The 15,980-nt window shown below is 47.7% G+C and overlaps 1 protein-coding gene across 3 annotated transcripts in view; it reads right to left on the bottom strand.

Moving 5' to 3' along the window:
* The window catches only part of LOC127637921 (protein inscuteable homolog), a 296,421-nt gene that overhangs the window by 131,930 nt on the left and 148,511 nt on the right, over positions 1-15,980 (bottom strand). For all 3 annotated transcript variants that reach the window (XM_052119175.1, XM_052119176.1, XM_052119177.1), the window contains exon 6: positions 12,076-12,189. In XM_052119175.1, coding sequence (XP_051975135.1) covers positions 12,076-12,189 — 114 coding nt within the window. The remainder of the gene's footprint in view (positions 1-12,075; positions 12,190-15,980) is intronic.

The following is a 15,980-nucleotide window of genomic DNA, read 5'->3' as shown; positions in this document are numbered from 1 at the left end:
AATTCGCCAGGGAGGGGCTGTCGTGAGGAGTGTGAGGTCAGAGAACCAAGTCCGGGTGGGCCAGTAGGGGGCCACCAGAATGACCTGCTTTTCGTCCTCCCTGACCTTGCATAGCACCTATGCAAGAAGGCTCACTGGGTGAAATGCGTACTTGCGCAGCCCCGCCGGCCAGCTGTATGCCAAAGCATCTGCCCCGAGGGGAGCCTCTGTCCGGGCATACCAGAGCGGGCAGTGGGGGGTTTCTTGGGAAGCAAACAGGTCTACCTGGGCGTTGCCGAACCGGTCCCAAATCAGCTGGACCGACTGGGGGTGGAGCCTCCACTCTCCGCCGGGCAAGCTTCGTCTTGACAGCGCATCCGCTATCATATTGAGGTTGCCGGGGATGTGAGTGGCACGCAGTGACTTGAGTCGCTGCTGACTCCAAAGGAGGAGACGATGGCCGAGCTGTGACATGTGGAGGGAGCGTACTCCGCCTTGGCGATTTATTTAGGCTACGACCGTGGTGCTGTCTGTCCTGACTAGGACGTGCTTGCCCCGAATTAATGGGAGAAACTTCCTCAGGGCAAGGAAAACAGCCAGCAGCTCTAGGCAGTTGATGTGCCAACGCAGCGGGCCTCGGTTCCACTGGCCTGCGGCTGCGTGCCTGTTGCACACGGCGCCCCAACCCAATTTGGAGGCATCAGTTGTAACCAGAACGCGTCGGGACACCTGCTGCAAGGGTACTCCTGCCCGTAGAAAGCAGAGGTCTGTCCAGGGTTTGAAGGATTGGCGGCAGGCAGTGGTAACTTTTACGTTGTGCGTGCCGCAGCGCCATGCTCGTCTCAGGACTCAAGTCTGGAGCCAGTGCTGAAGTGGTCTCATATGCATCAACCCCAGTGGCGCGGCCACCGCGGAAGATGCCATATGCCCCAGGAGCTGTTGGAATCATTTTAGAGGGACCACGGCACATGGCTTGAAGGAAGCGAGGCATTTCAGCACTGACTGAGCACGCTCGTTGGAGAGACGTGCTGTCATTGAGACTGAGTCTAACTCCAAACCGAGAAAAAAGATGCTCTGGACCGGGGTGAGCTTGCTCTTTTTCCAGTTGACCTGAAGCCCCAAATGGCTGAGGTGCCTGAGCACCTGGTCTCTGTGCGCGCATAGTAACTCTCGCGAGGGGGCCAGGATGCGCCAGTTGTCGAGGTAATTGAGTATGCGTATGCCGGCTTCTCGGAGCGGGGCAAGAGCTGCCTCTGCGACTTTCATGAAGACGCAAGGGGACAGAGACAGGCCGAAGTGGAGGACTTTGTACTGATACGCCTGGCCGTCGAACGGAAACCGTAGGAAGGATCGATGTCGAGGGCGAATCGAGACGTGGAAGTACGCGTCCTTCAGGTCTACCGCTGCGAACCAATCTATATGCCGGACGCCAGATAGAATTTGTTTCTGGGTGAGCATTTTGAACGGGAGTTTGGACAAGGTCCGATTGAAAACTCGTAGGTCCAAGATCAGTCGTAAGCCGCCGCCTTTCTTGGGTACAACAAAGTAAGGGCTGTAGAAACCCTTCTTCGTTTCGGTTGGAGGGACAGGCTCTATCGCATCCTTGGCTAAAAGGGAGGCGATTTCTTCGTCCTCTTTTAAATAAAATCACTATTTTATGAAAAAAACACGGGAGAGTAATCTGCCCTGTCGAAGCGCCCAGGGGCAGGAATGCACAGCCGTGCAAACTAGAAAGCCGCTGTTGTGCGCCGTAAGGTCCAACAGCATGCAGCAGAGGAATGGCAGGAACTGGTGTGTAACTCGCAGCAATTGCAGACACGACCATCGGCTCTGAAGAAATTTTCTGAATGAACTCTCGTATTTGCGCCGCTTAAATACCCGTATGTCCGGGGGCGGGATATGCAAATACTGGCTGCCAACTTCTCATTGGCCTTTTTTCATAGATCAGAGGTGGATATCGGCGCTCAAGAGAGACCCCTAGTGTCGCTTCTCTGACACAACATGTCAGTATATAACAACAGATTTCAAGTTGAAGAGTAATGTACTTACAACTGCCATGTTCCCTCACGATGATGCTAAAACAGCTGAAAATATCCGCAAGGAATTGCAGAAGCAGCTTGTGTCAGTTCTGAAGTTTGATCCCTCTGTAATGACTAAGGTGGTGTGGGTAACAGACCAAGGTTCGAATATTGTTGCTGCATTACGACCTTACCGGCGCTTGGACTGTCATGATCACATCTACAACATGGTGCTCCGACATGCTTTGGACATCACAGAGTTGTCAGTAACAGTCCCAGAGGTTGGTGCAACTTTGCTGGCTGTTAAGAAAGTAGTCCGGTTTGTGAAACAAAGCGGTCTGGCAAGCCAGTTATCCAAGACCGTTCTGCAGATGGTAGAAACACGTTACAGAACTGTATTTCTCACACTCAAGTCTATCAAGGATGTGTATGCTGAACTACTGGAAAAACTGGAGAGCCGTGGAGAAGGCCAAAGAATGTGTCCCCAGATGTTCTGGATTTTTTTGGTATTTTTTCTCCAACCCTTCTACGAAGCCCAGCGGGAGTTGGAAGGGGATCAATATCCAACTTTAAACCTTGTTGTGTTGTGGCACGAGAAGCTGACGCGTCATTCCCAGCCAGTAAGCACTGACATGCCTTATCAAGCCACCATCCGCCAGCGCCACTTGGAGTGGATTGGCAAGAAGGTCCAGATTCAGCCACTCCATAAACTGGCAATATTCCTGCGGCCAAAATTCAACCAGTTGCGGATGTTCTGTGCTACCGAGAGAGATACCATCCTGCAAGATGCGAAGAGTTGGATCGCAAGCTATCGAGCAACAGGTGGAAATGCGACTGAGGAGCCAGCTAGCTGTCCGCCGCCACCGGCAACAAAAAAAAGAACACTGTCAAACTTAGAATTGGAGTGGGAGAATGTCACTCAGGGTGATGACACAGCTGTGGATGAGGTTCACATATACCTCAACCTTAACCAGAAAACGGAATTTGATGACCGAGATTTGCTGGGTTGGTGGAGTGAACATGAGAAGACCCTTCCTTTGTTGTCAAGACTTGCCTGTCATGTATACCTGCAAGCAGCAGCAGCAGCGAACGCGTTTTCAGCACAGCAGGGAGGACGCTGGAGGAGAGGAGAACAGCTCTGAAGCCTTCAGTGGTGGATGCGATTATTTTTCTTCACAACACCGCCAATAAACAGTGACAGTTCAGCCTTTACACAGTTCACCGATTTATTATTTATTTTTTACGTTAGCCAGTTGGCGAAGAGTTCTTTGAAACATTGTTCTCCCGTTTCTGTAAAGTTTCTTCACATCAAATAAAGGTAGGCCGTACATCTTTATTTACTTATTTGCTATATTTGAGGCCTATAATAACATTACCTATTAGCAATAGCATGTGTGTTTGCGTGTATTAGAGAGAGCGTGCATTAAGATTTACACACACACACACACACACACACACACACACAAACAAACACCACTGAAAGTATATACAATGTTAATTTTTTTATTTTATTTATAAATTTTTTAAACACACTTGTTCAATACAGAATTTGTTCTACTCTGTTATTTTTCATGCTCATATGAATGCTTTGGCAATACAATGTACAATTTGTCATGCCAATAAAGCTCATTTGAATTGCATTAGAGAGAGCGCACATCAGAGAGCTTAAATATTGGCGTCAGAGAGAGCGCGCGTCAGAGAGCTTAAATATTGGCGTCGGGCTCGGGCTGAATAATTGCATTTGTTTTCGGGCTGGGGTCGGGCTAGGGCTTGAACACTACGGGCTAGGGCCAGGCTAGGGCTGGAGTTTTTGGCCCGTGCAGGGCTCTACTTCACGGCCTGCCTGCCGGTCCCTAGAGCTCCCGGGATTGGATGACGATAATCACCGCTGCATCGGAGAGCATTACAGCGGCGTCTGAAGTTGATGACTCGTCTGCGCCGCCACCTCCGGGTCTGCGCGGCCAGTCTGAGCCTGATGCATAGAGGTCCGATCTGCTTCCCCGTGTACCGCGAGTGAAAGGTTGGACCGGAGAAATCCCATCCCCCTCCCCCTCACGACTATTTGATTGGTTCCACGGGCATGTGCGCCGCTCACAGCCACGCACACCCCCCCCAGTTCCTTTCTTCCCGGGCGTGCATGACGGGCTGAGCAAGCCAAGCTTCCTCGCTCCTCTGCTCTCACTACCCTCGGCGGTAGAGCGGTCGCAGACCACTCCCCCCTGCACGCCATGGCCCCCTCCTGCAAGTCCACTGGGCCAAGGCACTCCAAAATTTGCACTTGGGTAGTCCTGTTCTTGACGTGCCGCAGGAACTGCACTCGAACAGGCGATGGCCACCCTCGTGGTCCGGAAACGCATGGACTGGACCTGGTCGCAGTAGAGGAGGTAGACAAAGCACGCTTTCTCAAACTCTCCCATCTCCCAGCTCCGTCCATTCGGCGACACCACCTGACAACTCCACCCAGCAGTCCTCAGTGGTGAAGAAACAGACGGAGGCTATTCACACATCCTGCCCTGCCGCAAACACCTGCCGCCAGGGGCCTTGCCCTGTCTGCTCGCCGAGGGCGTCCTCCTGCGGCTTTCAAGAAAGAAAGAAAAGTGGTGCTCCGCCTCAACAAACATGGGCTCAACTCTCAGCCCCGGCGTCGAGCTACCCGCGGAAGATGGACGCCCCCTCATCTCACGGACATGCGTCCGGCACCTAGATTGGTTCGCAGCGGTAGACCTGAAGGATGCGTACTTCCACGTCTCAATTCTGCCGCAACACCAACCCTTCCTACGGTTCGCGTTCGACGGCCAGGCGTTTCAGTACAAAGTCCTCCCCTTCGGCATGTCTCTGTCCCCTCGTGTCTTCACGGAAGTCGCAGAGGCAGCCCTTGCCCCGCTCCGAGAAGCCGGCATCCGCATACTCAACTACCTCGACGACTGCCTCATACCGGCCCACTCCCGAGAGTTACTATGCGCTCACAGAGACCAAGTGCTCAAACACCTCAGCCACTTGGGGCTTCAGGTCAACCGAGAAAAGAGCAAGCTCACTCCGGTTCAGAGCATCTCCTTTCTCAGCATGGAGTTGTCTGCAACTCAGTGTCTGCACGTCTCACCAATGAGCATGCACAGTCGGTGCTGAAATGCCTCGCAAAGTTCAAGCCAGGCACAACGGTCCCTCTAAAACTCTTCCAGAGGCTCCTGGGGCATATAGAATCCTCCGCCGCAGTCATGCCGCTGGGGTTGGTGCATATGAGACCGCTTCAGCACTGGCTTCAGACTCGAGTCCCGAGATGAGCATGGCGCCATGGCACGCACCATGTGATAATCACCCCCGCATGCCGCCAAACACTCAAACCCTGGACAGACCTCTGCTTTCCTGCAGCAGGTGTCCCGACGCGTTCTGGTCACTACCGACGCCTCCAAATCGGGTTGGGGCGCCGTTTGCAACGGGCATGCAGCTGTGGGCCTTTGGAGAGGGGCCCCGCTGCGCTGGCATATCAATTGCCTAGAGTTGTTGACTGTTTTCTTTGCCCTGCGACAGTTTCTCCCGTTAATTCAAGACAAACATGTCCTAATCAGGTCAGACAGCACCACTGCGGTAGCGTACATAAATCGGCAAGGCGGCGTACGCTCCTGCCACATGTCACGACTCGCCCGTTGTCTCCTCCTTTGGAGCGACTCAGGTCGCTGCGTGCCACTCACATCCCCGGCAAACTCAATGTGGTAGCGGACGTGCTGTCACGACAACACTTGCCCAGTGGAGAGTGGAGGCTTCACCCCCAGTCGGTCCAGCTAAATTGGGAATGATTTGGCAAGGCCCAGGTAGACCTGCTTGCCTCCCGAAAGACCTCCCACTGCCCGCTCTCGTATGGCCGAACAGAGGCTCCCTTCGGGGCAGACGCGCTGGCACACAGCTGGCCCTCGGGGCTGCGCAAGTACGCATTCCCCCAGTGAGCCTTATTGCACAGGTGCTGTGCAAGGTCAGGGAGGACGAGGAGCAAGTCACACTAGTGGCTCCATACTGGCCCACCGGGCCTGGTTCTCGGACCTCGTACTCCTCGCAACAGCCCCTCCCTGGCGAATTCCCCTGAGGAAGGACCTTCTTTTTCAGGGGCAGGGCATGCTCTGGCATCCGCATCCAGACCTCTGGAAACTCCACGTCTGGTCCCTGGACGGGACGCGGAAGATCTAGCTGGCCTACCACCTACTGTCGTAGACACGATCAACCAAGCCAGAGCCCCTTCCACCAGGCAGCTCTACGCCCTGAAGTGGCGCTTGTTCGCAAATTGGTGTTCTTCCCGGGCCGAAGACCCACAGAGGTGCGCAGTTAGGTCAGTGCTCCTATTCCTGCAAGAGAGGTTGGAGGGGAGGCTGTCCCCGTCCACCTTGAAGACGCAGTAGATGGCAAGTCCCTTGGTAAACACGACTTAATCATCAGGTTCCTAAGAGGCCTGGTTAGGTTAAATCCATCCCGGCCAAGCCTGTTCCCCTCCTGGGACCTCTCGGTAGTCCTCACGGTCCTCCAGAGACCTCCCTTCGAGCCGCTAGAATCAGTTGGACTCAGGGCCCTCTCTCTTAAAACTGCCCTGCTGATCGCGCTCGCCTCCATCAAGAGGGTCGGGGACCTGCAAGCGTTCTCTGTCAGTGACACTTTCCTGGAGTTCGGTCCGGCAGACACTCTGTGATCCTAAGACCACGACCGGGCTACGTGCCCAAGGTTCCTACCACTCCCTTTAGAGACCAGGTAGTGAACCTGCAAGTGCCGCCCCGGGAGGAGGCAGACCCAGCCCCATCGTTGCTGTGTCTGGTACGTGCTTTGCATACCTATTTGGACCGCACGCAGAGCTTTAGATGTTCTGAGCAGCTGTTTGTATGCTTTGGGGGACAGCGGAAAGGAAACGCTGTCTCCAAACAGAGGCTTTCCCACTGGGTAGTAGATGCCATTTCATTGGCTTATCATACTCAGGCCGTACGCCCCCCCCGCTTGGGAGTCCGAGCTCACTCGACAAGGAGTGTTGCGTCCTCGTGGGCACTGGCCAGGTGTACCTCCCTGGCAGACATTTGTAGAGCAGCGGGTTGGGTGACACACAACACCTTTACGAGATACTACAATCTCAGGGTTGAGTCAGTTTCATCCTGTGTTTTCTCAGGTCCGAGCCAGTAGAAATCGGTAACACGCTGATGGGCTGGCCGGGTGAATCGCTTGCATATAGCGCCCTTTCCCTCGCTTGAGGTAAAACTGTGCGTCTTTTTTTCCCAGGAGATTTCACTCAACTGGAATCCCTGGTCGATTCCGCCCTAGCCCTCATGGGTCCGCAGTTCTGCGGAGGAACTTGCCGACCCAATCCACTGCGGGTACTCAAATCTACCCTGTACTGGAATAGGTGCTCCACAGGGTGAGGACTCCTACGCGGACTCCCCCTATGTGTATTTTCTGCGATACGGTCCCCTTACGAACGGACTCGCGTTTTCCTTGGGTAAGTTTCGGCTGCCCCCCGGTCGCCGTGTGTAGCAACTCCCCCCTCGCTGAGGCTGGATCTACCACCGCGCCACTCCCACGTGTCGCCTAAAAACACATGTGATGTATTAACCACCTTACCTCCCCAGCTGGGTAGGGGTGGTCTCCGCAGGGTCTTTTCCCCCTGAAAGAATAGGAAATTGGGTAAGACCCCCTTCCCTCAGTGCATGTAAGGGCCCCGGCTGTCTATTGCTGTATGCGAGAAACATAGAGAGAAAAGAGGCCCAGCCAGGCTTGGCCCGTTCCCAGGTTGGCAAGCGTCACCTTGTTCCCCTGTCAGGGTAACCAAAAGGATCCCGACGACTTTTGTGGGGCATTGGGGAAGGGTATGTGCAGTCTGATACAGCTGGTCGTCTGGCACGTAAAAACACCTGCCCGCTCCTGTGTCAGACCAGGTACACGGCTCAACGCATGCCGTAATTTAAATTGGACCCCTAGTGTCGCTTCTCCGACACAACGTGGAGAGAGCGACAGAAGGGGAACGTCTAGGTTACGAATGTAACCTCCGTTCCCCGATGGAGGGAACGAGACGTTGTGTCCTTCCCGGCCACGTCGCTGAGCCGCTGTAGTGGCCGAACCATTTCCGGCTCCTCAGAAAAATCCTGAATGAACTCTAGTATTTGCCTCGCCTTTGTACCCGTATGTCCGGGGGCGGGGTATGCAAATACTAGCTGCCAACTTCTCATTGGCCGTTTTTCATAGATCAGAGGTATATTCGGTGCTAAAGAGAGACCCCTAGTGTCGCTTCTCCGACGGGGAACGGAGGTTACATTCGTAACCTAGACGTTCACCTCTTATCAGAAGCTATTTGACTAATTGTCTAAAGGCTTGACATCATTTTCTGGAATTTTCCAAGCTGCTTAAAGGCATGGTTAATTTAGTGTATGTAAACTTCTGACCCACTTTAATTGTGATATAGTCAATTGAAAGTAAAACTGCTACTGTTTGAGTGAGAACAGCTCATGAATTTTGTCAGTTGTGCTCACTGAATGCATTTTGTGTCAGAGCAAAGACTAAATTAGTCTACAGAAACTGCTGTTGTGTTGACTGTATGAAGAGTTTGAAAATGTGTACTAGGTATTAAGATAAGCGTAACCAGTTATAAAAAACTGTAAATGATTCAAAGCTATAACTACAAGAAATGACTTTGATAACAGAGTTTCTATTATGAAATGGCCAAATGAAACAAATGTGTGGCATGACCTGAAAACGTTCACATATGATCTCTATCTCACCTGCTCATGCAGTAACAAATTTGTATTGGATTGCAAATCTGGTTTAAAAGAAACAGAATGTGAAACAAAGGTGAATACATTCTGAAGACAGATACTGAATATAAGCTGAGTGATGCAAACACCTGAGAATAATCATGACTACAGCAGGACTGGAACGTTGCTGGCAATGGAAATGCCAAAGACTTTGAAGATGGAGTGACGAACCCAAGTGCAGTTTATTTACAATAGTGAAATCCAACAAACCATAACTCCAAAAGTGAACAAAACATGAACTTGACTAAACTTCACTTGAACAAATCATAAACATGAACTTGTCTTGATTAAACATGACTATGAACTTGACACAACGCTACACCAACAGAATAAACATGGCATTTCCCTCCCTCTAAGGGGCAGCTCCTGACGCCCCAACACATGAACAAAAACACATAGAACATGACCAGTCCAGAGTTCTGTAGGGAGCTGGGGGAAGGGGGTCTTGGGGTGTGGTCTGGCATGACAGGGTGTGGAGCATGGGATTAAGGTGGAGCCTATGGGAGGATGCTGGAGCCATGAGAAGCTCAAGGGGCAGAGCCGATGGGGCTGAGGAACAAGGTGTAGTATGGGCGGGCCTGCATTGCATGGAGCAGACTGAGGTTCGGCTGTGACATGGTCTGGAGCTGACACTGGCGTGGTTGTGACATGGCCTGGAGCGGACTCTGGCATAGACAGAGACTCTGGAATGACCTCTGTGGTCGAGGGCAAGGACTGAGACTCGGAAATGACCTCCGTGGTAATGAACATGGGCAGAGACTTGGAAATGACCTCCGTGGTCGTGTACATGGGCAGAGACTTGGAAACGACCTCCAGGCTCATGAACATGAACAGAGATTCCTCCTCCGTGAGGCCAAAGTGGGCGTTGCAGGCTCTGTGACAGACGAGGCTGGCAACGTTGGCTCTTTGGCTGTGGCAGACTTGGTAGTTGGCTTGTTGTCCATGGCAGGCATGGGCTCATTGGCAATGACGTGGGATGCTGGCTTGGCGGCCATGACGTGAATTTCTGGCTTGGCGGCCATGACGTGAAGCTCTGGCTTGTAGGCCATGTCGAGGAACTCTAGCTCTGTGGTGGCCATGTTGAGGAACTCTGGTTCGGTGCTGACCATGTCGTGGAACTCTGGCTCGGTATCCGCCTCCCCCACAGTGAACGTAGAACCAATGATCTGCAGGAAGAGGTCAATATATTGGGCCAAATTGAGGGGACTGCGACCGCCTGGCATAAAGGAGGAGATTGGCTCATTAAGTCCGAACCGAAAAATGTCCTTGAGGGCAAGCTCATTAAAAGCCACCTGACTGGCTAGGGCACAAAAGTCCTCAACATAATCCTCCAGGGGATGACTCCCCTGACAGAGGCTCAGAAGCTGAACTGCTGGGTCCATTGTGTGGTTGAGTATTCTGTAACGTTGCTGGCAATGGCAATGACGAAGACTTTGACGATGGAGTGACAAACCCAAGTGCAGTTTATTTACAATAGGGAAATCCAACAAACCATAATTCCAAACGTGAACAAAACATGAACTTGAATAAACTTCACTTGAACCAAATGTGGCAAGGCGGGTTAGAACCCACCCTATTATTTGTGATTTGTTACATGACTGATGGGTGTGACAGCCTATGGGCTGCTGTCCCTGACCTATTTAAGGCGGAGTTCGGGCCACCTGGATATGCGTCATCATCAGATTCACTTTTGCGTGTGCGCGCGCAGCTCTGTGGGAGGTATGTACCTAGCTGTTTGGCTAATGTTGCTGCTAGTACACACACATACACTATTAAAGTGGTGGTGTATTTGTTGTAGCCAGGTTCTGGCCAGGATTGGTGCGACTTTGCTTTTGGGGTGCAGGCTGTCTTTTACCTCCGGTATGTCTATTTTAACGGACTAATGTTTGTCCTGGTGTGAACCCCCCCGGTAACTTGTGCTTCTATCGTATTGCAGTTAATGTGTACGTTCAGATGGAACACCTGTACATTGGGGTTTGCTTATTATGAACGAAGCTGTGAGTGAAGGAAAATAATCTGTGGGTCTAACGCTCTACTATACCCGGGTATATTTAACCACTTGAGCATGATGAGGTTGAGTATTTTTCATTCATTCATTTTGCATTAATCTGCTCTGGAGCGGTTCGTCACTGTGGACTGTGGGGCAAATGCTTCCTAGACGACAACCTTGTTAGACTGCACTGTTTGTTCTGCTGCCTTTCATACTACAGTGTGACTTTGTTTTCTTTTGTTTTGTAGATAGCTTTACGCTAATACTGGTGGTCTTGGTGAAGGGTGGCTAGTCTCAGGGCCGTCACTCAGCGTGAGACTTTCCAATGTTGTACCCTAGCCCCACCTTTTGCAATATCGCTACCAACTGTTTGTTTGTTAATTTGTTGCTTTCTTTGTTTTGTACTTTTCCTAGTTTAACTTTCTAATTACTTTTTGTTTTGTGATTTCATTTGTTTGAAGTATAATTAATTGTCATTTCCATTTTGTATTGTTTGACTTATTTTGTTTGTTTGTTATTATTTATTTTTTTATCGCAGTTGGCTGCTCCATTGTTTGTTCAGGAATTACTGGCAATTTGGTGTAAACCTTTCTGGGTTACACCAGTCTGTCAAACTTGTGGCCAGTAATTCGCCAGTTATTGACCTTCTTCAGGGTTGGAACCTGCTTTACTATAACTGAGTGTCTGTTGATTGCAAAATAAATTGTTTTTGTTGTTTGTTTCAGGAACTGGAGGCCCCCGGTGTAGGGAAGCTATCTGTCCTTGTCCTTTTTGTGGTGTTTCCTTCACAGAGTGTTTTGCCGTTGGTACTTGCCTTTCTCTCACTTGGCGTGTGTGAGTGTGTGTGAGTGTTGGTGTGGTCTTAGGATACTCACTGTGCAGCTAGCCACCCTACTGGTAAGCCTCAGCCTGAAAGTTTTTCTTCTTTATTTTCCATTTTTTTTTGGTCTGGCACCCACTGAAGCAGTATAAACTCTTAACCGTTCTTATACATTTTAAATGTATTATTGTTGTGAAAATAAAAAAATAGTTTTGTATTCATGTCCACGTCTCTTGTTCTCTGTGGTAGCGAACCTGTGTGTCTTATGAAATTTCCCCGTTCATAGAAACGGGGTGGCGTAGTCTGCTCTTCATCTTGGTTCATTTTGTACATTTAGTGTATTTTTTGTCCAACCACTGCCCCGCCACACAAACATAAACATGAATTTGACTTGATTAAACATGACTAGACTATGAACTTAACACAACGCTACACCAACAGAATAAACATGACAAGAACAGTGTAATAAACACCAGAAATCTGCATGTGTCTTACTTTAGCGATGATGCTGCAGAGCTGCGGTCCATCTTGAGTTAAAGACTGCAGATTACTTATGGCTGTGCTGATGGCAAAAACATTATCAGACTCTTCAATCTGTCTGATTAAGATCTGTGAAAAAACAGTAATGTTAGAATCAGTTCAGATGTTGTAATATTTTACATCCTAGTCTTTCTTAAGCAGTCAAATTAGATATGTTTAATCAATCTACATGAAAATCGAGAACTGTAGTACAATATTGTTTAAGCAACACCGTGTGTGCACAACATGCGATTTAGTGTCAGCAAAATTGGCAGACCATCTTAACTTAGCCTACATTTGTAGTACACAATACACATTCAATGAATTAAAAAAAGACTTGAGAAAAAGACTTTGTCGGAGAGGCTGTTCCATCTAGCTGGGTTAGACACTAGTTCAACTTGAGACTGGAGAAGCTACAATTATATATAACTTAATTATAATAATAATAATTAGGAATAATAATCATTTGAGGGTTTAATATTTTGCAAGATGCTAGTGTGAATGAAAGACAACATCTTTTGGATTCAATAATATAAAAATGTGCATTTATATATAATTCATACATAATTATTTTTTTTCTGTATGTGTGTCCCTTGCTCTCCAGGGGCCAGTTGCACCAGCTATATGTAGGTTACAACTTAGCCTAGTTGTGGTGTAAATGGGTACTACAGTAAGTCACAATTTTCACACTACAAAATATTTGAGCATTGTACCATTAAACTTAGGTAGGACTAAATATTTATGGAAGCCTCCACCAGGAGTACTGGTTGGAGTAAAAAAGCAGACAGATTTTTAATGACATCAATAAGCTCATGTGTGACAGGCATCAATAAGCTCATGTGTGACAGGCATCGATCATTTCAACATTCAGTATGATGTTGATATTTACACTCATTTACATTTATGAGAGAGAAAATAAACATACTTTTAAGCAGCTCTTCAGCATGAAACAGTTCAAACGGTGCAGTTTTCAGGGTGTGTCACCCAGTGTCAAGTTTTAACACATTCAAAATATACAGTATATAGGTTATTCAAATGAATAAATGTCTATTTTTCCAGCCTGTTGTATTAGTATTTATTTATCACCCCTGATTTATTTTAGATACAGTTCCTATATATTGTTGTTTACACAGGGCAAATATACTATTTATCAAATCTAATTTTATTACATATCATATTAAATGGGGATATAATGTATTACAGCTGACAGTTACGTAAGCAGACAAGGTTTGAACATCAACTGTAACAAGATCAAATTAAAGTTCATGTCTTTTTATCAATTCTATGTGCAAATTTGAAGGCTGTTTATTGGATAAATACAGGTAAACGTCATATTATGTGACTATGCATTACTTTATTGGGCGCTTATGACCTACAATTTAAGTCTTGCCTTCAGAACAGGTGGTGCAACTAAATTAAGCACTGACTTAGTTACAAACTAACTAGTAGTTACTGCGCCCTTAGTGTGAACTTTATGTCCCAATTTATGTGTGACCTTACGCACAGCTGGTGCAACCCTACCCAGGTCTTTCTGTTCCTACTAACCAGCCAATCAGAGGTGGGGTCCTGAGCAATGAGAGCATATAAAAACACCCAAGATGAACACCTGGGGGCTGTTCAAGAAACCAGTTTCAGCAACTAAACTAGGTATGTTTACTCAGAGTAAGCGGTCAACTTTTGGTTCCAAAGACCGGAGAAGTTTTCAGAATAGATAGGAAAGTCTAGGTTACGTATGTAACCTCCGTTCCCCGATGGAGGGAACGAGACGTTGTGTCAGAGAAGCGACACTAGGGGTCTCTCTTGAGCACCGAAATATGCCTCTGACTTATGAAAAAAGGCCAATGAGGAGTTGGCAGACAGTATTTGCATACCCCGTTTGCATACCCGGACATACGGGTATTTAAACGGGGAAAATACGGGAGTTCATTCAGGATTTTTCTGAGGAGCCGGAAATGGTCCGGCCACAACAGTGGCTCGGCTCAGCGACATGGCGGGGAGGACACAACGTCTCGTACCCTCCATTGGGGAACGGAGGTTACATACGTAACCTAGACGTTCCCCTTCTGTCGCTCTCGCCACGTTGTGTCGAAGAAGCGACACTAGGGGTCCCACTTTAATCATGCCATGTGCTGAGCCATGTACGTGAACTGCTGAAACAGAAGCAGGCAGGTAATCTTACGTACAAACGCGACCAGCTGTATCAGGCTGCACGTACCCTTCCCCAATGCCCCATTAAAGTCCCAGATAGCAAAAAATATCTGCACGGCTTCTTTTTGCCGCCGACCCTAAGCTGTCGGCTATAGGTGCGTCCCACTGGCGGGGATGAAACGTTTGCCGCCGAATTCGTCACTCCCATTTCTTGCGAGATGCCGCCGGCGAAAAGCCGGTGGGCCGACTGCTTCATTTTCTCTGGCGCTTGCCTCCGTCTAATGGAACGGGCTGGCTGGCGGCAAGCCGCTTTGATATACAAGGATTTCTACTCTCAAAATCGACCAGCCATGTTAAGCCATTAGGGTTTATAACAGAGTCTTGACTCTTGATTCCATGATAAGGTAAGGTCTAGGAAATGACATTTAAATTACTTTGAAACTCTGAAGCGATTATACAGTAATATATGTAAAATATATTGAATTATTTTATGCACTTAGGTGAAAATTGTTTAAATTTCTTTGATTGATGCACATTTGAGACATGCACCAATAAACCAAAAATAATTCCTTTTGTAAAACTTACTTGGCAATAAATATCTTTCTGATTAGGTTTTAAAATAGATATTTAATTCATGGTATGAACAATTTAGCAGAATAAATTGATGAAGTTAGACTTTTCACCAATGCCTGACTATCAGTGAACAGTGAAAGACATCTGCAACATGGCCAAAATCTTGGGTATAATTTATATTTTTTTTATTAATTTGCAACCATGGTGATATCTATCATAAACATGAAAATCCCTGTTTTGACGTGAAGGACAAACTCAATGAAAAAGGCATTGTGCTACAGGTCCATGAGGAAAGCAGAGAAACCTCACAGTTTGAGTGTATGGTGAAGCTAGAATTGATAAGACAGCAGGCTTGTTACTTTAATAGTACTAAAGTAAAAAATAGGTGTTCCCGATGTTCCTGGGGACTCGACTAAGGTTATTCATGTTTAATGTAACTCAAATCAAATGAAAACAGTTATTGTAGGCAGGTACGTTTCCCTAGCTGGTCCCCTCCGTGTAAAATGCGTTCTTATTCAAGTTTTCAACTCAGTCATTCGTTTAAGATGCAATCTTGTGTTATACGTATTAGGCTATCATGATTATACAGTGAGCAAGCTATATAAATAAGTATTTAATATAATAAAAGTGTAGAGAAACAACCTAGGGTGTAAGGTAAAGGCTGAATATTGTAGATTTATTACAATATGTTGCATGTTTGAATTAAAATACCTGTGGATATGCAACTTCCCACTCATGAAAGTTTTATGTTCTACAAAGGAGCACACTCTACAAAGGCCTGACTGGAGATTTGCCTGATCTATCCATCCTTCAGGTGAGTAGGGATATAACAATAGCACATTTCACTGTACAGTATGATATATCAAACAAAATCTGTATACCAATATTTTATTATTTTCTTTTTCCTCCCCTTTTACAAACAAATATTCTGCTTCAAAGAAAATAAATGAAATTGAATTCATGTTCTCATAAGGGTTCTTCATTATGAACTTGTATGCCATTCATAACATACTGTGGATAGAAAAGGGAAAGTTACTGGTATGATAATTGTGGTTATATTATATTACTATTATATTTAGTGTATTGCTAATCAATATATTGTTACTTCCCAGGTGACAGCGCCTCACTTCGAGAGCAGGTGAAGCAAGTTGGGACAATGT

Source organism: Xyrauchen texanus, chromosome 46, assembly GCF_025860055.1.
Source record: "Xyrauchen texanus isolate HMW12.3.18 chromosome 46, RBS_HiC_50CHRs, whole genome shotgun sequence".
Classification (NCBI taxonomy): domain Eukaryota; kingdom Metazoa; phylum Chordata; class Actinopteri; order Cypriniformes; family Catostomidae; genus Xyrauchen; species Xyrauchen texanus.
The sequence above is the reverse complement of the archived record's forward strand: the minus strand, read 5'-3'. Positions and strand labels throughout refer to the sequence as shown.